At 42.6% G+C, this 27,478-nt stretch overlaps 1 protein-coding gene across 2 annotated transcripts in view; it reads right to left on the bottom strand.

Moving 5' to 3' along the window:
- spire2 (spire-type actin nucleation factor 2) overlaps window positions 1-6,229 on the bottom strand; it is an 84,257-nt gene extending 78,028 nt beyond the window's left edge. The window contains exon 1 of one of the 2 annotated variants that reach the window (XM_052123383.1): window positions 5,720-6,229. In XM_052123383.1, coding sequence (XP_051979343.1) covers window positions 5,720-5,984 — 265 coding nt within the window. In that variant the 5' untranslated portion in view covers window positions 5,985-6,229. The remainder of the gene's footprint in view (window positions 1-5,719) is intronic. The other variant, XM_052123385.1, reaches the window with a different exon arrangement.
- Window positions 6,230-27,478: the final 21,249 nt, after the last annotated feature.

Below are 27,478 nucleotides of genomic sequence, written 5' to 3'. Positions count from 1 at the left end.
ATCGTAACATCAATAGATATGTAGACATGCTTTATCATACATAAAAAAAACATACGGACGTTCTTCAGATTATAAATATAATTTTTATTGGACTATTATTGTTGTCTTTTGATAAAAAGTCAGCAGCTCACAAACTGTAGGGAAATTATAGATTTGCTTTGTTCTTATAATAATTAAAACCTCTAAAGTCTCTTTGTAGGTCTGTAGACATAAACATTTTAAAACATTAAAATATTATTTTGATTGTTGATTCAGTGACTAACTCATTTCACACAAGACACTCATTTGTCACCACCTTCAGCAATCACCAGAAATGGTCACTGAACAAATAATTTAATTGATTTGAAGGAATTCTGGTGAACATAGTCAAAATGCTTGAGGCACTTGGATACATTTAAATCGTAAATTGTGCACATGTACAATTGTCATTATTGTAATTGATTAAATAATTTATTCAGGGCCAGCTTGTGCCTAGTCTTGTCATGTGTGAAACAGAAGCAAGTGCAAGTATCATACAGTAACACACAGACGTACAATATTAGCATTCTAGAACATTCATTTATGTTATGCGCTATTGTAACACCCATTCTTCCTCGATTTTGGCTTAGCGGGTAAGACTTTTTCCTTGGGCAGACAGCAGCAGATGTGGGAGGCGTTTAGTGCAGGGAGCGATTATTTCATTACTGGTTTATCCTTCTGTACTCCCTTAATCCCATTCACCATTACATTTACTAATAAATCATGAAAACAAATGTATTACAAAATCATAACATTTTTCAATATAAAAATGATTTATTATACATATGAGACTAAAATCTCAGTCAGCATATGATGTGTCTTAAAATCTCTTAAGCATCATCCATTAGAGACAACACCTCGCAACAGCACCAGTTTTGTGCCCAGCAACAAGATTTTCTGGGTACGGCATGTGTAGCATGTGTAGTACAGTGAGTGGTAGCGCGGGACAATATTTTATTAAAATTGAGCCAAATATGCAGACCAGTACCAACTGTTATTCTGGCTAAAAGAATTAAGGCAGTAGAAGACGGCACGGGTTGGCCAATCAGATGAAAGGGATGTTGCAGTGCCATCTACATATGCAAATCTAATATTGTTTTTATTAAAAACAAATTGACAAAAAACATTGTTTTGTAACAATGGACAAAAAGAAAAATTTAAATTAATTCTCATTTTCCATTTCTGAAACCCACATGGAATGTCTCCGTCCATTTGCTCCCTGCTACTATTAGTGCCAAAATTGGATTCATGGGAAAACCATTAATAATCATTAAAATTCATAACCTCATTACCATAGCTATTCTTACTTGTTAAGATCACATTTAATATATCAGTAATTCTATTTTCACTAGTTGCAAAGGCTATTTTAGATATCAAGGCAATAATGGTTACTAGTACACAGGGTTTCTGCAGGTATCATCAAATCTAATTTAATGCTTTTTAATGCCTTTTTAATGCCATTTTTAAAAATTGTAATGCCATACATGACCCATGACTAACCACGTGTACATATATACACACACACACATACATATATATATACATGTCACGATTCCCTTGTTGTCTGCCCTGTGTTTTACTACTTTGTCAAAAACCCCACTTCCCACAATTCCCGGCCCTCATCACTGCCAGCACTCTATCATTGTTCGCACCCGATTGTCGTTTATGATCATCCTGTGTCTGTGTATTTAAACCCTGTTTGTTCCCCGTTCCTTGTCGATCGTTGAATGTTAATGTTATGGTTGTTTCTTCATGTTTCGCCTGCCCGTGGATGTGTTTTCATGTTTATGTTGTTTTCCCCTCGTGGATGTTTTGATTTTCTCATGTTTGCGCTGTTGCCTGTCTTGCCGTTGTCATCCCGTCGTGTTCATCCAGTTCCGTGTACCTTCCATGTTTTCATGTTTTAGTTTCAGTTTTCCCCCCGTGGATGTTTCTTTTGTTCCTGTTTGTTTGTTTTCACCTTGGTAATAAAGAACCCGCATTTAGATCCCCACTCCTCGTCTGCCCTCGTCTGCATTCCTAACAATGTGTGTGTGTGTGTGTGTGTGATATATATATATATATATATATATATATATATATATATATATATATATATATATATGTGTGTGTGTGTGTGTGTGCGTACACACACACATATATATATTACACACATATACATATACAAACGATACATTTTAAAAAGCCCATGTAACCATTCAATTTGACAATGATGCAATGATGATAATCTTGGATATTTGAGACAATCTACTTAATTTAAATAAACTGTATCACTCTGAACTGAATTAGAAATGGCTCAGGAGACAGCTTAAAATATAAAAAATTATTTGCAGATATGTCAAATTTAATTTAACATAGTACCAATCAACTAGATATTGAATTCTATAGGCATACTGAAAAATCAGGCCATGACTGGAAAAAAAGCCATTATGTTTCTGTTAAATTGTACAAATGTGTAAATTGTACCGCCATCGAATACACGTGACCTCCTTCAACTATAACCCCAAATTCTATCAGACTGGACAATGAAGGAAAAACTCTGAACTTTTTAAGGCTGGAACTTAATGTATGCAAAATTCAAGTGCTATAGAAATTACACAGTTTTAACTTTGTGTAAATAACAGAATTAATCCATGTACCTTAGTTCCTCACTTTTAGTTCCAACTCTGACTCAACATTTTTCAGTTAATTGCATTTGTCCTTATATCTCCTCATAGTATTATATTTTGTAATCATTTGAGCCATGAGTGTGTTAGATTTGTTAATGGCCTGCTCAGCTAGTTGATCGACATTATTCTGAAGGCTCCATCAACACCTCCCTTTTCTTTTTCAGTTCTTCCAGCTCATCTTCCAAAGCTTTTCTCTTAAGTCCATGCGTGGCACCCTCTCTCTTCATCAAGATAGATCCTGTATATGGTCCTGGCTGAGGCTACAGAAGCCAGTAGTTCACAATTGTCCTGCACTGTTAATCGCAGAAATCAGTTTATTTTTGAAGTATGGGGTAAGTCCACATTTTAAAATGTAGCTGGTTTTGTCCTTTCCACAGGTGAAAGATTTGGCTATTTGCGAATCAGGAAACATTCCCTGGAACAACTCAGAAACACCTTCATTTGATGCGTATGAGTGGTGCTTCACCTCTGCCTGCAGCGTCACATTCGAACCAAACACTGCTCAAAGGTCGATCGATTTTCCTTTAATAGTGGCCCCGCAGGAAGCGGTGGTCACTACAGCAGCAGTTGTGGTGGTAGTAGTAGTTGTTGAAGATGTTAATGTGTCGGTCACGGCAAAGTAACTAGAGATAGTTAATTGTTGTCTGCCTTTTACAGCCTATTTGTTGCAAACGGACTGCATATGAGATTTAATGGTTCCATGTTGACAACCAACCATGTAAGCAACCATGTCCTACATTCTTTGTCTTCTAGCCACTTTTGCTGGAATTTGCACTTACCCATAACTTTACTACATTTACGTTCTCTGTTTTAACTCTTCCAGGTCCCAGCCCGCCGCTGTCCAAACATCCGGCGTTACGTCAATTTTGCACCGGCCGTAGGCAATTACCAAACTGGATCCGCGTGTTTATCACACCAATGATCATATTTTGCGACAGTAAATTAAAGTTATTAATTGTGAAGGCTATATTCAAAATAAATTGATATAATTATTTTTTTCAAATAATATCTAAAAATTTTAATGCCTGTAGGAATAACATTTAATGCTTTTTAATGCTATTTAAGGCCTTCATTTTCGCAAAATCCATGTAATGACTTTTAATGCTTTTTAATGCCCCGCGGAAACCCTGAGTACAGCTCCATTTACTGATATCAATAATTACATTGTTATTAGTTAATAGTTCTTGATATCAACAATTGAATTACAACTAGAGAAAATGGTAATTTGTGATATCATTAATTGAATTTCAACATGTTACATTTGGTATTTCTAATTTCTGTAAGTGGATTTCAGATATCAATAATTTGGAGTGTATTTAATGATATCTAACAAGACTTTCTTTCTAGTAACAAATACATTACAGATATCAGAAATTAAAATTGTCACTAGTGAAAACCGATTTACTGATATCAAAGATTTGAATTTTTATCAGTTGGAATTCAATTGTTGATATAAAAATGGGCATTTCCACTAGTAGAAATTACATTCGATTTGATATCAAAAATTATATTTTTACTAGTAAGAAATTGTTGATATGTGAAATTGGAATTTCAAGTAGTAAGATATCAACAATTCATATCCTGCGAATGAATGAAAGCTAAACGGCTTGCCATAAATACAGACCATGGTGATGTTAGGTGCTTCAACAGGCTAAAGTAGAGACGCTGGTCTTCACTGGAGCGACATCTCACATCTTCCATGTTTGTTTACGCACAGAATGCAGGTGTTTCTCCCAGACAGCGGAGGCAGCTGAATGAGATGCGTTTTTAAAAGTTGTGCATGTACCACTCTTAAAACGCTGTGCACATCGTCGGAAACGCATCAAAATGATTAAAGACATCCATTTAGTGCATGTTCACAAAAAAGTAAGCGGTGCAAGATGAACGTTAAGGGTCAAAGACACTCATCTAGTATAGAAAAACGTTTAAATCCAGGCACATGAAGGTGTCCTGTGTAAGTCCCCTTTGCTGTAGATGAATCTCCCATGACAGCCATATCTCTCTCCTCTTCAACTGTGACTGACTTTGAGCACCAGTGGGCGGGGCCAAGGGTACAAGGACAAAAATAGGCATTGACGTTTTGCTGAAGAGGCTGCCATATGCAGATATATTTGGTCCATGTGACTTCAAGCTCTCTACATAGAGAGTAAATCACTTGCATATGCTACTAAATTTCACACTATGCTATATATTTAATTATGTAGTTAATTCGTTTGAGTATTTCAGAAAAAACGACTGAGATAGATTACAAGTATTTATGAAGAATTAAATCACTATCACTATAGGGTCACATTTCAGCGCCTCACTAAAAATCAGGGACTCTTATGGTGCGTCGTTGCGCATTCGTGTTAAATGCAGTTTTAGGAAACGCACGTGCAAAAGGAAAGTAAGTAACTTCGCACGTAAAGAACGCTAAGAGCTAAGATCTATTGCTATCAAGAAATGCGGCGCAGGACATTTTCTTATTTCACAAAAACACTACTGTCAACCAATGATGCTATAAATCAACCAAGGATGCAATTAATTAAAAATGTCAAGACTTCCTTAGTAAACTATTTGCGGATGGCCTATCCCCTTTTGCTTTAATTAATGACAGCATGTAGCCTACTCGAGCTGACATGAACACAATTTTTATCATGCCAGCATAATTTGGGAATGTTCAAAGTGCTTCAATGTAATCAATGACATCTGACCTTTAGTAAAAGGTAAAATGCCCAATGTTACGAATTTGCTTTCACTTGATTATTTCTTTTTCACGTTTATTGCTTAGCTAAACATTAGCCAAACTGGTTTTGCGTTTTTCAAAATAATTTTTTTAATGATGTGTTCTCAGACTTTTGAAACCAACTCTACGATGGTCCTTAAAAATGACTTAATTGGTGAAACCCGCTTTTCAATAAAACTTTATTTTTGAATGTAAACAAAAACACATCAGGCCATTTTAAAAACAAATTAAACGAACTTTAACCTCATTCATTTCTGAATAATGAAAGATCTTGGAAAGTTCAGATTAATGAAATAGAAGCCCTCACCAATGCTTTGCAGATGTGCGGTGACTGTGCCGTCTCTGTGCAGGATTATTGAGGCCGGATCTGAGATTTGAAACTCTACACCCGACTGCGCCCTCAGCTCTCTGCAGCACTGATAACACACTGCCCAAGCCTGCTCCTCATTGATGGGCTGCTCGTACGACTTCAACGCCTCCTCCAGAGACAGTTCCCTGAGCTCTCCTCTCTCCGCTGGAGCAGATACCCTCGAGTCTCCGTCCTTACCGCCTCTGTTTGCTGATCTGGCCATGTCTGCAGTAACCGAGCTTCAGAGCACATTAAATCTGCCTGGGAACAGAGTGATGATTCTGCGGTTCATACCGAGAGCCGCAAGTGAAGCGTCTGCAGTACCGTCAATCAGTGATGGGCAGAGGAGCGGGTGGACATCTCTGATGGTGCATTATGGTAAAAGATAGAAGCGCGTAAAAGGAAAACAGACAGGCTTCATTTAAATATATCCACTGCAGCGGTCAAGTTTCCTGCATCACGTCTGGATGAGTGTCACATCCTGCATCCCCTTCAAACTGCTCTTAGCTCCTCCCACACAGTAGACCAGTTAAACATGAGCTGAACCTACAGGGGAACCATTTGGGTTGCATAATAAACGACTGCAGAACACGCTGAACGTTGTTCATAACGGTGGGAATTACGAAAAATGCAACAAAACAAAAAAAAAAAAAAAAAAAAAAAAGTTTAATGTTGGCCTATTCAGTTTGTATCTGTTTAAAAATGAATATATTAAATAAAAACAATGTTTTGACGGACGTATTTCATTACAAGGCTATAACCAGTAGTGTACCCCACTTAAAATAAGTAATGATTATATATATATATATATATATATATATATATATATGTAACAGGTTAAAGAATGACAAATACTTTTGCAACATTTCTTTTTCTGTTTTGTGGGTATATGAGTTTATTTCACCAAAATATTGTATTGTTCAGTTATTTCATTGTTCAGTTATTTCATAGTAGTTTATAGGTACTGGGAGTGTTAATTGCTGTGTAAGTGCGCCCTCTATTGGAGAGAGGCTAGAATTGTGGTCATGTATAGATTTTTCGCGTTCTTTTCTCAGTCTGCGTTCTAATTGACTGAGATAGGTACGTGTGCACATCAGTGCAATGTAAACTCAAAACATACCTGTTGTAACTTTACTTTTAGTGCACATGGTAATTTGTATGGGTATTTTATGATGAGTGCACATACATTTAGTCGACTGTTACATATACCTTGTCTTGTTTTACCGTTGCCCCTTTGTTTACCATTTTTTGTCCCTTTTGTATTCAGTAGTTTTCACTTTTGTCCCTTGTTTAGCTCCACAGTCTCCCTGTTAGCGTTCGTGTTCTCTGTCATTGTTTTCACCTGTCCTCATTAGTTCACCATTGGTTTCTGTTTATTCCCTCGTTATCTTGTTGGAGTTCTGTTTGTTCATTGGCCGCTTTTGTCCTATGTTCATGTATTTATACCTTGGGTTTTGGTTCTGTCCTTGTCGATCGTTGAATGTTTTTGTATGTTGTTAGCCTGGAATGTTTCCCCTGCCCATGTTTTCTAGTTTTCTGTTTATTTCCCAATTGAGGGTGTTCCTTTGTGTTTGTTTACTAATAAAGATAACTGCATTTGGATCCTCAACCTTCGTCTGCCTTCGTTGCCTGCTCATTCGTTACAGAACGATCGACCACACACATGGAACCAGCAGCTATTCGGGCCAAATGTCGGCTGCTCAACCTGCAGCAAGAAGACCACCCATTTGTAGACCACGCTCTCTACTTTCTCCTCCTGGCGAACGCTACTGACTTTCCGGACTCTGCATTGATGGTCTTTTTCAAGAACAGCTTGAACCCCTCGCTGAGGGAGCGGTTGCCACAGGCAGCGCCCGGCTGCACTTTCCGCGACTACCTGGAAATGACCCTACTAGCGTGCAGCTCACCGCTCCCTGACACACCAGCCCCTCCTGTCAGCGAACAACCCCCCCACGCCAATGGCTTCCCTTGAACCCGCACGGCCAACTTCGTCCGCCCGGAGGAGGAAGAGAAGACAGGCGTCCGCCTCCCGGCCCACGCCTGCCCCGGTCTGCGAGCCAGAGCCCTTGCCTGCCCCGGTCTGCCAGCCAGAGCCCTCGCCTGCCCCGGTCTGCGAGCCAGAGCCCTCGTCAGCCACGGTCAGTGAGCCAGAGCCCTCGTCAGCCACGGTCTGCGAGCCAGAGCCCTCGTCTGCCCCGGTCTGCGAGCCAGAGCCCTCGCCTGCCCCGGTCTGCAAGCCAGAGCCCTCGCCTGCCCCGGTCTGCGAGCCAGAGCCCTCGTCAGCCACGGTCAGCGAGCCAGAGCCCTCGTCAGCCACGGTCAGCGAGCCTGAGCCCTCATCAGCCACGGTCAGCGAACCCCAGCCAGCACATACCACGGTCACCCAACCAGTACCTGTCGCCTCAGAAGTCAGTGAGCCAGTGCCTGTCGCCTCAGAGGTCAGTGAGCCTAACGCCTTGGCCGTCCCTGAGCCAGCGCCTGTAGCCTCGACCGTCCCTGAGCCAGCACCTGTAGCCTCAATCGTCCCTGAGCCAGCGCCTGCAGCCTCGACCGTCCCTGAGCCAGCGCCTGCAGCCTCGACCGTCCCAGAGCCAGCGCCTGTAGCTTCGACCGTCCCAGAGCCAGCGCCAGTAGCCGTGACCGTCCAAGAGTCAGCGCCTCCCGAGCCTCCTAGGGCTCCACCTCTCAAGTCTCTCGAGTCTTCCAGGGCTCCTCCTCCCGAGCCTCCCAGGGCCCTGTCTCTCAAGTCTCTCGAGCCACCCAGGGCTCCGCCTTTCGAGCCTTCCAGGGCTCCACCTCTCAAGCCTCTCGAGCCACCCAGGGCTCCGCCTCTCGAGCCTTCCAGGGCTCCGCCTCTCAAGTCTCTCGAGCCACCCAGGGCTCCACCCCCGAGCCTCCTGAGCCTTCTAGGGCTCCGCCTCTAGAGCATCCTACAGCTCCACCTCCATCAGCTCTGCCTCCAGAGCCTTCCAGGCCTCCGCCTTTCAAGCCTCCTATGGCGCCACCTCCCTTGGCACTGCCTCCAGAGCCTTCCAGGGCTTTGCCTCTAGAGCCTCCTACGGCGCCACCTTCCACGGCTCCACCTCCCGAGCCTCCCATGGCTCTGCCTCCTGAGCCTCCCACGGCTCTGCCTCCTGAGCCTCCCACGGCTCCGCCTCCTGAGCCCCCCGAACCTTCCTCGGCTCTGCCTTCCTTGGCTCCGCCTCCTGAGCCTTCCTCGGCTCTGCCTCTTGAGCCTCCCACGGCTCCGCCCCCTGATCCTCCAGAACTTTCCATGGTTCCGCCTCCTGAGCCTCCAGAGCTTTCCATGGTTCTGCCTCCCTCGGCTCCGCCTCCCGAGCCTCCTACGGCTCCGCCCTCAGAGCCTCGTATGGCTCCGCCTCCCGAGCCTCCTCTGGCTCCGCCTCCCGAGCCTCCTACGGCTCTGCCCCCAGAGACTCCAGAGCCTTCCTAGTCTCCGCTCCTAAAGCCTCCTACGGCGCCGCCTACCTCGGCTCCGCCTCCTGAGCCTCCCTCAGCTCCGCCTTCTGAGCCTTCCAAGCCATCACCTCCCGCGGCTCTGCCTCAGAGGTCCTCCTTGGCTCCGCCTCACGCGGCTCCGCCGGCCTCCCCAGTGGCCACTCCTCCTCCCAGGCCCCCTGAACCGGTCCTTGCCCCATGGCAATCTCCCAGGCCACCAAAACCGGCCTCTGTCCTGTGGCCTCCTCCTAGGCCCCCTGAGCCGGCCATTGCCTTATGGCCAGCCCCCGGGCCATCTAAGCCTGTCCCTGCCCGGTCGATACCTCCCTGGCCTCCTAAACCTGTCCCTTTGTGCCCCAAGGACTGCCTAATTGGGCCCGTGGACTGTCTCTTTTCCCTTTGTGCCCCCGTGGACTGTCTCATTTCCCCTCGTTGCCCCCCATGAACTTCCTGCCAGCCCTCTGTGCCCCTTGGACTGCCTTCTTGCTCATGTGCCCCCCCTGGTCTGTCTGTCTGCCCCCGGTGCCATCATTTTGTTTTCTGTGGGTTCTTTTTTGTCTTTGGTTTTTGTTCTTTAGGATCGTCTGGGATCCGATCCTTTGAGGGGGGGCTCTGTTAAATATACCTTGTCTTGTTTTACCGTTGCCCCTTTGTTTACCATTTTTTTGTCCCTTTTGTATTCAGTAGTTTTCACTTTTGTCCCTTGTTTAGCTCCACAGTCTCCCTGTTAGCGTTCATGTTCTCTGTCATTGTTTTCACCTGTCCTCATTAGTTCACCATTGGTTTCTGTTTATTCCCTCGTTATCTTGTTGGAGTTCTGTTTGTTCATTGGCCCCTTTTGTCCTATGTTCATGTATTTATACCTTGGGTTTTGGTTCTGTCCTTGTCGATCGTTGAATGTTTTTGTATGTTGTTAGCCTGGAATGTTTCCCCTGCCCGTGTTTTCTAGTTTTCTGTTTATTTCCCCATTGAGGGTGTTCCTTTGTGTTTGTTTACTAATAAAGATAACTGCATTTGGATCCTCAACCTTCGTCTGCCTTCGTTGCCTGCTCATTCGTTACAAGAACTTTGCTGTTTTGAGAGCTTAAGAAATTGCTAACATAGCTAACCTCGTGTTTTGTTTTACTGTATGCTAGCACTCGCATTTTTATCTTCTTGTGATGTAGCCCAGATGTTTCAGTTGTTCTTTTTTTAATGTTAGGCTGATTCTGATTGAAGATAAAATCCTGAATTTGTGCTCTCTTTGAAATTGAACAGAATAAAGTGCCTTAAGGAACGTCAGTGTCCTGTCATCAGTGCACCAGAACACAACGCAGTAGTCGGCGAAGTGCAGACAGCGCCGGCTACATATATACACTCACCTAAAGGATTATTAGGAACACCATACTAATACTGTGTTTGACCCCCTTTCGCCTTCAGAACTGCCTTAATTCTACGTGGCATTGATTCAACAAGGTGCTGAAAGCATTCTTTAGAAATGTTGGCCCAAATTGATAGGATAGCATCTTGCAGTTGATGGAGATTTGTGGGATGCACATCCAGGGCACGAAGCTCCTGTTCCACCACATCCCAAAGATGCTCTATTGGGTTGAGATCTGGTGACTGTGGGGGCCATTTTAGTACAGTGAACTCATTGTCATGTTCAAGAAACCAATTTGAAATGATTCAAGCTTTGTGACATGGTGCATTATCCTGCTGGAAGTAGCCATCAGAGGATAGGTACATGGTGGCCATAAAGGGATGTACATGGTCAGAAACAATGCTCAGGTAGGCCGTGGCATTTAAACGATGCCCAATTGGCACTAAGGGGCCTAAAGTGTGCCAAGAAAACATCCCCCACACCATTACACCACCACCACCAGCCTGCACAGTGGTAACAAGGCATGATGGATCCATGTTCTCATTCTGTTTACGCCAAATTCTGACTCTACCATCTGAATGTCTCAACAGAAATTGAGACTCATCAGACCAGGCAACATTTTTCCAGTCTTCAACTGTCCAATTTTGGTGAGCTCTTGCAAATTGTAGCCTCTTTTTCCTATTTGTAGTGGAGATGAGTGGTACCCGGTGGGGTCTTCTGCTGTTGTAGCCCATCCGCCTCAAGGTTGTGCGTGTTGTGGCTTCACAAATGCTTTGCTTTATACCTCGGTTGTAACGAGTGGTTATTTCAGGCAAAGTTGCTCTTCTATCAGCTTGAATCAGTCGGCCCATTCTCCTCTGACCTCTAGCTTCAACAAGGCATTTTCGCCCACAGGACTGCCACATACTGGATGTTTTTCCCTTTTCACACCATTCTTTGTAAACCCTAGAAATGGTTGTGTGTGAAAATCCCAGTAACTGAGCAGATTGTGAAATACTGAGACCGGCCCGTCTGGCACCAACAACCATGCCACGCTCAAAATTGCTTAAATCACCTTTCTTTCCCATTCTGACATTCAGTTTGGAGTTCAGGAGATTGTCTTGACCAGGACCACACCCCTAAATTCATTGAAGCAACTGCCATGTGATTGGTTGATTAGATAATTGCATTAATGAGAAATTGAACAGGTGTTCCTAATAATCCTTTAGGTGAGTGTATATATTTATATAATTATAATTTTTTTTTTACTTTTTCAATCTACAAATGCGATGCCGCAGCACAGTTCAGTGAATTGTGTTTTTTTTATTTTTGAGTGTACAGAGATTCTCTCTAAACGCGCATGGAGCCACGGGATGCGGGAGCACAACTGATTGCACTAGCAAGACAGACAGTCCGAATAATTTGATCCACCAATCATATATATTAAATATTTTTCATCCAGCAGATCTTGCCCTGGCACGGATCAAGAGTGCGCACCCTCCCTGTGGCGACAAAGGTCCAAGTGGCTCCTCCCTAGCCTGAGCCAAGCTCTCGACCCCGGCATAGAGCCCCCGCAAGAGAGCGACACCCTCCGCCTCTCGACCCACCGCTAAGACCCCCAAGAGGGCTCCTAAGTGCCCCTGAGATGGATGAACCAAGGAAGGAGATGACTATTGGAACATGGGAGCTGGTGAACAGACCACTCCGTCCCCAGGGAATGCCACAATGCTACACGGGTGAGAACGCTGCCGTCCTACGTGTAGAGACCGCGGTCCTTCTGGAGAAGGGCGCGATAGAGCCTGTCCCTCCAACTGAGGTGAGACAAGGGTTTTACAGCCCTTACTTACATTTACAGGTGGCGGGGGGGGGTAATGCCACTAATGGTATACTGTAGTTTTAAATGATAAAACCCTATGCCTGCTTAAGCTAAATAACTCAAATAATTATGTTTTGTTTTTGTGTAATTTAAATATTTATGTATTTATTTTGTTTTTTTACGATCTGTAAAACCACACTCACTGTTTGCATCACTAGTCGCCATGACAGTGTGTGTGTGTGTGTGTGTGTGTGTGTGTGTGTGTGTGTGTGTGTGTGTGTGTGTGTGTGTGTTTGAAAAACTGGCTAAACAACCCCCTACCTCCGTGTGGTGCCGGACGGGCAATGTTGTAGGCAGCGCCATGAGGGGAGGGCCAATAAAGACTGTTCCCTCCCCTTTTCTGTCATGGTGCTTTACAGCGGCCAAATGGGGGCTCTGGACGGGTGCGAGGGGCTGGTAACCCCTCTACCCTCAATCTCATTACCACTAAACCACGAGATATAATTAAGCTAGTGCCGGAGGCCCTGGGGGGACAGGCGTCTATGACGTCTCCTGGCCAAACTCCATCAGGCAGAGCCAGGAGACTGAATCCTCACCCTCGGGCTCCTCCAGAAACAACAAAAAGCCACTACGGATGGCCACGTGGAATGTTCGAACACTCACAGCGGAGGAGAGGCTGCCACTCCTCTGTCGGGAGCTGGACCGGTACCGCCTGGATCTCTGTGGTGTTCAGGAGGTCCGGTGGACCGGCTCTGGCTCTTGCCACTATGAGGGGTGGACTGTCCTCTACTCGGGGCAGGCGACTGCCAAACAACAGGGAGTGGCTCTTCTTCTGAACAAGAGAATGAAGGCAGCGTGGGAGCGTGGCGGCAAGGTGTGGGAAGCTGTGAGCCCCAGGTTATTTTGGGTTCGCCTTCCCATCAACCAGAGGCGAGGAGTGGTGGTCGTGGTTATTTATGCCCCCACCGAAGACGAACATCCGTGGAGGGATGCGGGAAAGACCGATGAGTCAGATGCCTTCTATGACCTCCTGTCACAGGTGTTGGCTAAAGTGGCCCCTCGGGATAGAATCATCATGTTGGGTGATTTCAATGCCCAAGTTGGTCATGATGCTAGCACCTGGTCAGGAGTGATTGGAAAACATGGGCCTGATCAGCTCAATAACAACGGCAGGAGGCTGCTAGATTTTTGTGCAGCCCATGGGCTTGTAATTACCAACACACTGTTCTGTCATCGGCACATCCACACAACATCATGGATGCATGCTGGGTCCAAGCAAGAACATCTGCTGGACTACATAGTGACGGAACAGCGGATGCGGGCCCATGTCCTTGACACCAGGACCTACCGTGGAGCTGATCTGCCCACTGACCATCGACTTGTCATCTGTAAGATCGCCTGCCATTCTTCCACTCGGTGGTGGGTGTAAACCCAGGGCCCCTTTCAAACCCATAGTGGCCTGGTCTAGGCTAGCTGATGAAAGTTGCAAGCTGAGAATTTCAGCATCAGCTTGCAGCTGGAGTTGGCATCGTCCCCCACTCCTCTGGATGTCGAGGGAAATGGGCGAGGTTTAGGGCTGTGGCTCATGTAACTGCAATGGCAGTTTTGGGCACACGGTCCAGACCTCCTCAGAAACCCTGGCTGACAGAGGAGGTGTTCAGGCTGGCTGAGAAAAAGCGACAGGCCCACTCTCATCGTCTACAGCATCCCATGTCAGAGAATGAGGAGGATTACCGCAGCCTTCGCTCGGAGGTTCGGAGAGCCGTGAGGCGCTGCAAGGATGGTTGGTGGTCGCGGGTTGCTGAGGAGATGGAGTCTGACTCAGTGGCCCATGATCACAAATCACTCTTTAATTCTATCAAAAAAGTTACTTGCAGCGCCACACCTATTACCATCATTAGGGGAAAGAATGGTGATCCAATCTCCGACCCCCAGAAACAGGTTTACAGATTTGCTGAGCATTTCTGTGAGGTCCTGGGGGAGGGGAAGTCCCTGAGCCTGGAAAACATTGTGGGACAAAGTGAGGATGACCCTGCTGGGGCTGCGGTGCCACAAATATTGAAGGAAGAAGTCACTCCTTGTGGGTGGCTGGCTGAGGTACCATCTTTAGAGGAAGTACTGAAGGCGATCCAGAGCCTGAGGCCAGGAAAGGCACCGGGCAGAGATGATCTCCCCAGTGAAATGCTGAGGGAGGGTGGTGTTTGTGCACAGACTGCCCTACATGACATCATAACAACAGTCTGGACCACTGGGCGGGTTCCGCAGGATTGGAAGGATGCCCTGGTGGTCCCTCTCTTTAAAAAGGGGGACCGCTCAGATTGTAATAACTATAGGGACATCTCACTCCTCAGTGTGCCAGGAAGGGTCCTGGCAAGGATTATTCAACATCGCCTTGCCAGGCACGCTGAGGAGAGGCTTGCGGAGCCCCAGTGTGGTTTCAGGAAGGGGCGGTCTTGCACAGATGCCATATTCTCTCTCCGTCTGCTACAGCAGAGGTGTAGGGAATTCCAGCAAGACCTACATCTCTGCTTTATTGACCTGGTCAAGGCCTATGATACCATCAGTAGGCCTGGGCTCTGGGTTGTTCTTCGTGCTTTCGGAATCCCAGACCCGCTGCTCGCGATCATTAAGGACCTTCATGATGGCGAGCGGGCCCGGGTAAAACTACGTGGTCGGGAGTCTGAGCCATTCCCTGTTCACCTTGGAGTGCGACAGGGATGTCCTCTGGCTCCCACATTATTTAATATCTATTTTGACCATGTGGTTCGTGAAGCCTTCGATGGCTGTACTGGAGGAATTTCCATCTGGTACAGATATAATGGGAGGTTGATCGATGCCCGGGTGCGGTCAAGGGATGGCTCCCTATTGGTCAACCACATTATGTATGCTGATGATCTGGTGATTGCTGCTCACTCAGAGGAGTGTTGCTGGCGCTGCTGATGAACCTGGAGCGTGCCACTAAGAGATGGGGCCTGACCATCAGCCCAACCAAAACTAAGCACCTTCCTGGGTATTATGTACCAATGGACACTACACCCCCACAGCTCCCAATTGGTGATGGGGCAGTTGTGGAGAGAGTGGAGTGTTTTCCATACCTGGGAAGTGTGCTTATGACCAGCTCCGGTTTGACAGCAGAGGTCTCACTCCGAATCAGTCGAGCGGCATTATCTTTTCATCGGCTGTGTAATGCTGTGTGGAAGCTACCCGGTTTGTCGCTCCGCACAAAGCTTCAAGTATTCTCGGCCACGGTCATTCCCTCCCTTCTCTATGCTTGCGAAACGTGGACCCCCTAATGGAACATCATCGCCGGCTAGAAACATTTAGGCTGGCCTGCCTAAGATCCATCCTGGGTTTAACCAGGCTGGATTGTGTGAGGAGCTCACAAGTCTTTGAAAGATGTGGACAAAGTCCCATCGGTGAGCTCCTCCGGCAGGCAAGGTTGCGTTGGCTGGGTCATGTAGCCCGCATGCCCGGCCACCGCATGCCTAAACAGTTATTGTTTGGCCGGATAGAGGGGCTAAGCGGAGCGGCACGGGCTGGAGAAGAGATGGAGTGATGTGGTACAGGAGGATCTGGAGCTGAGTGGACTTGCCGACGACTGGTACCAGCAGTGTCAAGATCGGCCTCTTTGGAGGAGGCTTGTGAAGGATGCTGCTGGCCAGTTGGAGGCAGTCAGCCTCCAACAACAACGGAGGGCAGAGGAGCGACGCTCACAACAACGAGCAGAGCGCAGGGTGGCTAAAGCACAGCAAGTTGGCACAGTAGGGGGCACAGGTGGTGCATCAACCAGTCATCTCAGTCATTCGACCCATGTCACCGGTTGGATCTGTCCCGTGACCTCCTGCCAGCGGGCGTTCGACTCTTCACGTGGCCTTAACGTGCACATAGCCTGGCACAAGCGTCGTGGTGACGTCACCGCCAATTAGTGGCGAATGGCGGTTGTTTGTTTGTTGTTTGTTTGAAAAAACACTAAAGTATTCAATTCTGGTGACTTTGAGATAAGCATTTGTTTTATTTTCTTGAGGATGAGTAGCTTTTAATTTTTGTAATTAAAAATGCAGCACTCCTGTGAGAGATGCTAAAAATACAGTGAAACATGATGCAGTTTTCAAAAGACATCTATCTAGTGAATTTTTATATGGAGAACTATTGAAAAACCATGTGAGCAGAAACAAAAACACATTCAGTTTGAACAGCCCCTTGTTCACGTGACACAGTACTAGCCCAAGTTTCTCAAACCTCTCAAAAAGACATAATTTTGTTTCAGTTAATTGTTGGTACATTCGTGAATATCCCGATGTTGTATTACTGTGTGAGAAACCGCTCTAAATTATTCAGTGAGAGAGAGTGCTCTGAACAAATTGTGCTGAATACGTACCAATTCAGACCATTTTGCAAGCCTGTTTGGCCAATTTACAGAAAGAACCGACTCAAAAGAATTATTAATTTGCAAACTGGACAACATTAGTTCTTTTAAACAGCCAACAGAAATAAGGGACATATTTCAATATTCTGAGAGTAAATATTTCTCAGGGCAGTCTGAGCGCTCATGGTACACACAGTGCGTATGGCCATACAGCTGCAGACGCCCCTGGAAAGGAATGATGAATCCACGCTCAAAAATTAGCTTAATCTCACATCAATTTATTTATACAGATGCCCAAACACAGTAAAAAAAAATAAAATAACTATTTGCAAAAAAGTGCTAAATGTTTTCAGGTTTACCTCTTGGTCAGTGCTAAATACGTAGATCTCAATATCTCTTAAAATTATTTAAAATATGGTTGATTATTATAATTGTTATATAATTATTATAATTCAACTTACTGAAAATGCTGAAAATGTAATTACTCCCTTCAACAGCTTGCTTTTTACGAAGAGTATAAAGTTCTAGGGGGGCCTGGGTTGCTCAGCAAGTAAAGACGCTGACTACCACACCTGCAGTTGCAAGTTCGAATCCAGGGCATGCTGAGTGACTCCAGTCCGGCTTCCTAAGCAACCAGTTGACCCAGTTGCTACGGTGGGCAGAGTCACGTTGGGTTAACCTGCTCGTGGTTGCTTTAATGTGGTTCGTTCGGCACGTGGCAAGTTGTGTGTGGATGCTGCAGAGATGGTGTGAGCCTCCACACATGCTACGTCTCCAGAGTAACGTGCTCAACAACCCCCCAGATAGCAAAAAATATCCGCACGGCTTCTTTTTGCCGCCGTCCCTAAGCTGTCGGCTATAGGTGCGTCCCACTGGCGGGGATGAAACGTTTGCCGCCGAATTCGTCACTCCCATTTCTTGCGAGATGCCGCCCGCGAAAAGCTGGCGGGCCACCCGCTTCATTTTCTCTGGCGGTTGCCTCGGGCTGATCGACCGCGGGCGGCTGGCGGCAAGCCGCTTTGAAATACAAGGATTTCTACTCTCAAGATCGACCAGCCATGTTGGCTATTATTATTTTTTGCTCCAAAGAGTCTTGACTCTTGATTCCATGATAAGGTAAGGTTTAGGAAATGACATTTAAATTACTTTGAAACTCTGAAGCGATTATACAGTAATATATGTAAAATATATTGAATTATTTTATGCACTTGAAAATTGTTTACATTTCTTTGATTGATGCACATTTGAGACATGCACCAATAAACCAAAAAGAATTCCTTTTGTAAAACTTACTTGGCAATAAATATCTTTATGATTCTGATTAGGTTTTAAAATAGATATTTAATTCATGGTATGAACAATTTAGCAGAATAAATTGATGAAGTTAGACTTTTCACGAATGCCTGACTATCAGTGAACAGTGAAAGACTTCTGCAACATGGCCAAAATCTCGGGTATACTATAATTTTTTGTATTAATTTGCAACCATGGTGATATCTATCATAAACATGAAAATCCCTGTTTTGACGTGAAGGATAAACTCAATGAAAAAGCGAAATTATCCTCTGGTTTCACAGTTGCGCAGAAATTTCGTTTATGTCTACATTTTTTCCAACCTCGATTTTTTTTTGTTATTTTACCTTTTACAGGTTTTGCAATTATGCCCTGTACAAATGTTTAAGAAAGTGTTAAAGTCCCTGTAAAGGCAATAAAAAAAAATCTAAACGCATTATAAATGTTAAAAATGTATTGCTAAAACACATTACAAAAACTGAACTGTGAAGTTCCGCTGTCGCCATATCTGTTTCCGGTTTACTTGCGCGTCGCCCAAAATGTCTGTTTTTACTCGATGTCTCCAGAATCTTCCGAAAATACGTGTCAGCGATGTTCATCGCATTGTTGATGCCTGGTCCCCTGCTCCGACAAGCAAGAGGGACAAGGGCTTTAAACTCTACATATCGAGTTATTTGCACAACTACAAGGGTAAGTATTTTAATCTAATGTGGTGTGCCGGCAGATAGCGGCTAAGCTAGTTCGCCACGTGTTAATTTTTTATGTAAGGTTAGTATAGAAGCTTATTTTTTCTTAGTTTTAAAGCAGACTGTTTGTTAATTTTTGTGATAATTGTGATATAAATTATATTAACTTGCTCTCCTCTCAGTTTCTAATAAAGATCAGGGCACAGGTGAAGTCACTGTCAGGGCATTGTGCTACAGGTCCACGAGGAAAGCAGATAAACCTCACAGTTTGAGTGTATGGTGAAGCTAGAATTGATAAGACCGCAGTTACAGGCTTGTTACTTTAATAGCCCGATGTTCCTGGGGACTCGGCTAAGGTTATTCATGTTTAATGTAACTCAAATCAAATGAAAACAGTTATTGTAGGCAGGTAAGTTTCCCTAGCTGGTCCCCTCTGTGTAAAATGCGTTCTTATTCAAGATTTCAATTCGTTTAAGATGCAATCTTGTGTTATAAGTATTAGGCTATCATGATTATACAGTGAGCAAGCTATATAAATAAGTATTTAATATAATAAAAGTGTAGAGCAACAACCGAGGGTGTAAGGTAAAGTCTGAATATTGTAGATTTATTACAATATGTTGCATGTTTGAATTAAAATACCTGTGGATATGCAACTTCCCACTCATGAAAGTGTTATTCAAAGGAGCATACTCGCTACAAAGGCCTGACTGGAGATTTGCCTGATCTATCCGTCCTTCAGGTGAATAGGGATATAACAATAGCAAAATTCACTGTACAGTATGATATATCAACCAAAATCTGTATACCAATATTTCATTATTTTCTTTTTCCTCCCTTTTACAAACAAATATTCTGCTTCAAAGAAAAAAATGAAATTGATGTTATCATAAGGGTTCTTCATTATGAACTTGTATGCCATGCATAACATACTGTGGATAGAAATTACAGGGAAAGTTACTGGTATGATAATTGTGGTTATATTATATTACTATTATATTTAGTGTATTGCTAATCAATATATTGTTACTTCCCAGGTGACAGCGGCTCACTTCAAGAGCAGGTGAAGCAAGTTGGGACAATGTTGAAGGCGTTTGCTCGCACTGGGCAATCAGGTACAACTTGCAAACAACACCTGTGGTTGTTGGTTTAATTCCCACTGGGGCCACCTGTACATGTAGTAGACCTAGATATAAATGTCATAGTTTAGTAGTTGAAGGACCAGGACTGACTACTTTATTCTTTTATTCTGGGAACCCCTGTAGGTGCAGATCAAACCCTAATGCTGCGACGTCTTGGAGTTTGGCGATGTTGTGCGTAGCATGGACAACAAAATGCTATGCTGCTACATTTCAGTGCCAATGTGTCTGTTGGAGAGTTATCCCTGCCAGGGGATCTGTTACTCCCCCCTAGACACCCAGGAAGATTTGGCATTGCTTGACAACAGTTTGAGGCAGGATAAAGAGCTCCAGCAACGATTTGTAAGTGTTCCGATTTCGTTTATAACGCCATAGGGTAATCTAAAAAGTAAAATTAAGATCGTACACTGCATATTCTACAGTCTGAATCCACAGCCTGTCACATTTTAAATTTATGAGAAGCTTCAGAGAAATGTAATTTGTAACATGTTTTTTTTGTATTTTCAGCTTCAGTTTTTGGCAATCAAATGTGGGAGGGACCTAAAGACAACCGTGTGGTGAATGCTTCAGAGTATCTTCTCTAATCACCTTTCCATCAATACAACCTGGACTGGTGTAGGGGATAAAGCATGTTTTAGAGACATGTTCCTGAAGACCATTGTTCAAAGTAAGTTGGATATTTTTTTTATATTTAAGTAGATGTGTATGACCTTATTCCATTCAAATGGAATGACAGATCTTTATTTTCTCGTCAGTCCTCTTGCTTCAGACTGAGCAGCCGGACGTTAGCTTGCTGAACTGCTGGATCCATAGTGGGTCGATTGTTCTGTTATGATTTAGGGAAGTCAGGAGAAGGTAGACGGGAGGTGCGGATCCAGACGCGGCTTTATTCACAAGCAAATAATAAAAATATAACTCAGGAACAAAATAAAAGGTCCACAATGGGAAAAGGAAACTAAAACACGGGAGAACATAGAGGGGCAAACACAGGTTGGGAAAACATCCACAAGAACAAGGAATCCTTGAACGAACATGATGTCAAACATGAACAAAACATCAACATTCAACAATCGACAATGACTGAACAAAGAACCAGGGTTTAAATACAGAGAGGAACAAACAAGGGAATGAGGGACACCTGGGGGATACAATCAAGGGAACACCAATCATAAAAAGAAACTACAAAGGACTACAAAAACCAAACAGGAAACAGGAACTAAACTAAACTTCAACATAAAAGCACAAAAACAAAAGACAACAGTAAACAGGAACTAAACTAAACTTCAACATAAAAAGCACAAAAACAAAAGACAACAGTGAACATGACAAGATCCAACAGCAAACGCTCTGCAGAGGTGAGAAAGTGATCTCAGCTGGCTGATCGCACAACTACTCAGCTCCGAAGAAAAAATCTGAATGGACAGATGCAAGATTCCCTCCTTTTATACCCGTATGTCTGGGGGAGGGTCATGCAAATTCTGTCTGCCAATTTCTCATTGGCCTTTTCTCAAGTTCAGAGGTAACTAAGGCCTTCAAGGAAGACCCCTAGTGTTGCTTCATTCTACACAATGTCGAGTGTGCGACAGATGGGGAACAGGATAACCATTTGTGAACTCTGTAACCACATTGTGAAATATTGCAAAAGGTTACTGTGTACATAGTTTGGCTATTGAGGCATCTTTTGCTTTTTCATTAAAAATGTTATGCATTCAGGACTTAAACATTTAAAAGCCCTCTATTTAAACCATCAGCTTTGTACACAGCCAGGGTAGACTGCACCTTATCTCTGTGTTTTAAAGAGTTTAAACGCCAGTGGGCAATGACCCAATTGTCCCTGTGGTTAATCCGTGTGAAATATTTTAATGAGACTTTTGTATCCTTTTTAAACTTTAAAGTGAGTCAGTGTCAACAGCCATTGTATTATGTATGTATTTGTGTTCCACAAGAAAGGCATGTGATTGGACTGATTTGAGGCTAAGTAAATTATGACAGATTTTTCATTTTTGGGTGAACTATTCCTTTCCATTTAAATTATTATTTTTACAGTTTTTCAGTTAATAAAACTACAGGTCACATAAACTACAACACATAGAGACTGTATCACCTAGATATCACATAGTGTCTGTTCCCCGAACTACCAAGCACAAAACTCACTAAATAATTTAGAAAACAATTGATTAAGTTAAAACTTGAAAAAAAAAAGAAAGATAAACATCATATGAATGTAGGGCTACTAAACATTAAATCTCTTTCTACCAAAGCATTAATTGTAAATTAAATTATTACAGATCATAGTTTGGATGGAATTAATCTACTCCCCCAGGTCATTGTTATAAAAACAAGCCTTGTCTGAAGGTTCGAGGAGGAGGTGTTGCTACCATTTAGAGTGAAGTTTTTGGTGTTACTCAGAGGATGGGATATAAGTTTGAAGTCTTTTGAACTAATAATGTTTAATATGAAACCATCAGATATAAATAAAAACAAATTAAGAAAAAAGCCCTGCACCATGGTACAATGATCACACTTATGCTCTCAAGAGAGCAGCTCAGAAAATGGAGTGAAATTGGAAGAATACAAAATGAGAGGTATTTCATGGTGCATGGAAGGATAGTGTATGTAGATACAGACAGGCACTAAAGGCTGCCAGGTCAGCATATTTTAGCAAACTCATAGAAAATAACCACAACAATCATGGTGTTTATTCAGTACTTGGCTAAATTGGTTAGGAATAAAGCCTCAACTGAACCAGATATTCCATCGCAGCACAATAGAAATGACTTTACTGATAAAATTGAAATAAATAGAAAGTAAATTGGAATTATGCAATCATCTGTCACACTACCTCAGAAAACAGTGTCTCATAATCTTCCTCACGTGGAACTTCAATCCTTAGCTGTCATAGATCATGAAGAGCTAACAAAACTGATCAAAACATCAAAAGCCACAACATGTATATTAGATCCGATACCAACCACTTCATATACATAAATATATATATATATGTATATATATATATGTTTCATATACTCCTTACTTATTGTATTGTATATTGTGTATTCTATATTGCGTGTATTGTATATAATTATCGTGTTGTGTAAGTATGTGTACATTTGATATGTAAATTGTTTTGTGTAAGTATGTTGTTTACTGTAATTGGTATATGTCTCGTCACTGTCATGACTGCTATGTTGCTCGGAACTGCACACAAGAATTTCACCTACTGTTGCACTTGTGTACATGGTAGTGTGACAATAAAGTGATTTGATTTGATTTGATTTGAACCATGCTCTTAAAAGAGGTATTCCCTGTAATCTCAGGCTCTCTTCTTAATATTATTAACTCCTTACTATCCTTAGGGCATGTCCCAAGAAACTTTAAAATGGCAGTTTTCAAACCGCTTAAGAAGCCATACCTTGATCCTGGAGAACTGTTTAATTATAGACCGATTTCAAATCTCCCGTTTATGTTGAAAATACTAGAAAAGGTAGTATCTTCCCAACTATGTTCATTTCTACAGAGAAATAGTATATATGAACTATTTCAGTCAGTATTTAGGCCCCATCATAGTACAGAGAATGCACTTATCAGAGTTACAAATGACTTTCTCTTATCATCTGATCGCTGCTGCATTTCACTTTTTGGTGCTTTTAGATCTTAGTGCTGCCTTTGACACGATAGATTGCGACATTCTCTTGAATAAGCTACAGAATTATGTTGGCATTTGTCGAGTTGCATTAGTATGGTTTAGGTTCTATTTAGCAGTTACCACTTTGTCTATGTAAATGAGGAAATGTCAGACCAAACAAAAGTAAAGTATGGAGTGCTACAGGGATCAGTTTTAGGGCCTTTGATTTTCTCCTTGTATATGCTTCCCCTGGGATATATTATCAGGAAAGGAACTTTATATTTCTTAAAAGCCTGACGAAATTTCACAGTTCTCCAAGTGTATCTATGTATTCAAAGACTGGATTGACAGAAATTTACTTCTACACAATTTCGACAAAAAAGAGGTACTAATTATTGGACCAAATACCTCTAAAAACCAGCCGCTGTCCAGGCAATTACAGAATAACATTCAAAGATTCTGTGTCTCTCATCCAGATAAACACTAACAGAATACTCCACATTCTGCGTCTCCATCCAAGAGAGACACTAGAAGATCAACCAAATACCAAGTCTCAACGGCAAGTTCGTAGTCCCCATAAAGGGGAGATAACCACAGAAAAACCAGCGACAAGATTAATCTCTTGCAAGCAAACCTTCTCTTCAAGTGTCCTTCAGCTGCATGTTCCAGATTGCAAGGACTCTCTTCTTGGTCCAGGAGATCAACATTCCTCAGAACTTCGTGTTCAAGAATGTTGAAATGGAATTAAGCTCCTTCTCCAATGTAACATGGACCCAAACCAACAGTGGAAGATGTCACCATCACGGAACTCATCAATCGAACAAGCAGATTGTAAATATCACTATCCAAACCTCTTTTCAGAGACCTTGGCATTAGTGTATACACTATACACTTAATGATTTTCTAATGCTCTTTAGATTGTATAATCTGTGTACTAAACATTTTACAAATAATCTTTTATTATTATTATTATTATTACTGAGCTATTTGTTTGATTAGAAATAGGATCTTCACATTAGTTAACAGAGAAACAGCAAACTATCTTTTCATAAGATAATAACTGCCATTGCTACATCCAATTCAACCACTTGCATCTTACCATCCTTTGCACTTTTCCATTCATAGTATCTTTAGTATCTATTAGTACCATTTATTAGTTGTTAGTTTTTCATGTTTAACATTTTATTTATAAAAAGAATGTATTAAAACTTAGGCCAGATCTCACAGATGCTTCAGATTATTCAGATAATCCACTCCCTCCACTTCCTTTATCCGAGATAAAGGAAGTGAGGAGCTATCTGACATTAATAAACACACATACATCTTATGTAATCAAAAATTACTACATACTTTGGTGTCTTGTCTGAGGCCCACTACATTGTAATTGTGTCTGTGTGAAGATCACTACACATAGAAAAGACAAAAGATCATATTTTTTTTAGTTATATTACATAACATATATTTACATATATCCCACAAGACAAAATAATAATTTACACAAATCATCCATTTATATTCAGTGCTGATTCAATAAGACCAAAGTTTAACTTAGTTAAAAGGAACCTCATTAAATCAGTGATGGTGACAAAGTAAAACACCATAATTTAACATTGAAACAGCAAGGATAACCCTGTAAACTACAACCCTTTTTAATGAGAAACAATGACTATTTACATTCCACATAAGTCACGATTCCTTGCCAGGGCCTTCATAATTAAATATGAGTGCAAGAGCATATTGCATAGGAAAATTGCTGCGCTGTAATGTCTGTTACACTTATATACATGTCATTTTCAAGGTTGGGTCAAAAAATTCAAGCATGCATAACTACATATTATAATTACACTTTAAGTGAATAAACATACATTTTAGTGTGAATAAACATACATTTTAGTGTCATCATGACCAAGTGTGACCAGATGTTGTTGGGCACAAATGTAATAACTGGTCTTACCAATAAAGACCCTAAATCAAATATTAAAAATCAAATCAAAGATCAAATCCCTTTATTGTTACTTCATATAGCAGTATGACAAATACAATAAATCTGATTTGCACATAACACAGTTTACACATCTTGTAACACAACACAATATACAATATACACCTAAAATAATATACAGTATACCCCCCAAATAATCAGTGGAAATAAATATTAAGTGTTGTGTTGAAATTCAGCTGTCAGTTGATAGTCAGTTGCCAGTGTGTTATTAAGTGAAATATAAAATGTGGGTCCAGTCTGAAGCTGATAAAGTGCAGTGTTGATATATGTATCGTGAGCAATCAAGAGTCCAAAAGTCTGATTGCTTGGGAGAAGAAGCGGTCATGAATTCAGCTGGTGCGGTTCCTGATGCTGCGATGCCGCCTGCCTAATGATAGCCATGAGAGCACACCATGGCTCAGGTGGCTGGAGTCTCTGATGATCCTCTGAGCTTTTTTCACACACAGCTTAGTATAGATGTCCTGGAATGAGGGAAGCTCACCTCCGATGATGTGTTCGGTACCAGGCAGTGATGCAGCCAGTCAGGATGCTCTGTACAGTGCTGGTGTAGAACTGTGTGAGGATGTGGTGGTTCATTACAAATTTCCTCAGCCGTCTCAGGAAAAAGAGGCACTGGTGAGCCTTCTTCACAATGGCCTCAGTGTGAGAATGGACCATGTGAGTTCCTCAGTGATGTGGACACTGAGGAACTTGAAGCTGCTGACTCGCTCCACCGATTCTCCATTGATAGTGATGGGGCTGTGTCCTCTGTCTTTTCTCCTGAAGTCCACCACAAGCTCGTCTGTCTTACTGATGTTGAGGGAGAGGTTGTGCTCCGGACACCAGCGTTTCAGAGTGTGCACCTCTTCTCTCCTCATCAATGTCTATTCTGCCCTCGCAGTTCGACGTCTGCTTTGTACGGCTAGACAGATAGTCAACAGCAATGAAGAAGAGAAACTCCAGAATTCTTGTTGAGGATTGATGTTTTATCTTTTATACTCTTTTCTTTCTCAGTTTTATTTCTTACGTTTTTCTCCATTTAAGTCTGTAAGACTGAAAGAATAAACAGAAAATAAACATTACAAAATTGTAACGTCTGTGGTCTTTACACAATAAAATATAAAGTTACCCAGTAACTCAGTAAGGTTACACAGTATTCTCTTGTTGTGTAAAAGCTACAGATGTTTTTAATGTAGAGAAATTAAACAAACATCTGCAGTATCACCAACTCACTGCTACACTGTTAAACTGTTATTATCCATATGAATTAACAAATGTAAACAAACCCACTAATTAACCTGAGCCGAAGCGCCGAGGCTCCTTGCTAGGCAGATAAACAGTGTGTCAGCAAAAACAAAAGGCTTCAAACCCGAGCGTAACTCGAGAAAACTGGAACAGAACGTAATAAAATACACTACTGAAAGTAAACATGTACATCACACAGTATTTCACAATGCTGACATGTAATTACTTACAGATAAAGATCTGACCAAGCTCTGTAATGAAGCAAACTCATGAATTATTTCCACGCTGATGCACGAACAGCTCCGTCCCTCAAATGGGTCCGACTAGGAAATATGACTCAACGCCACAGGGCGGAACACTCCTCGCCTGGTATACTATTTTACCACAATTAACATCTTAATTACTCAAAGATTAATCAACCAAACTATTCGAGCCAACAAATTTACAACCAATCACCAGTTAATATTTATGAACACTTATTACTTGTCAGAATGTCCATCACTTTATGAGTCCTTAGACATAAGAAAAACAAGCTCTGAGATGGGTCTGATGTAGGTTTTTGTTGTTCCTTGCCTCACAACTTTAACTTCAACCTTGCAAACTTTGTTGTCTTTGCTAGGCAATGTCTTTAACACAAGTCCAATTGGCCAATCGTTCCGTTTAGCCTGACTGTCTTTCATCAGAACTACTTCATCCACTTGTATGATTGTCTTGTCATCAGTCCACTTGTGACGTTTCTGGAGAGTCACCAGATACTCCTGTCTCCAT

This window comes from Xyrauchen texanus, chromosome 49, assembly GCF_025860055.1.
Source record: "Xyrauchen texanus isolate HMW12.3.18 chromosome 49, RBS_HiC_50CHRs, whole genome shotgun sequence".
NCBI classification, from domain to species: domain Eukaryota; kingdom Metazoa; phylum Chordata; class Actinopteri; order Cypriniformes; family Catostomidae; genus Xyrauchen; species Xyrauchen texanus.
The sequence above is the reverse complement of the archived record's forward strand: the minus strand, read 5'-3'. Positions and strand labels throughout refer to the sequence as shown.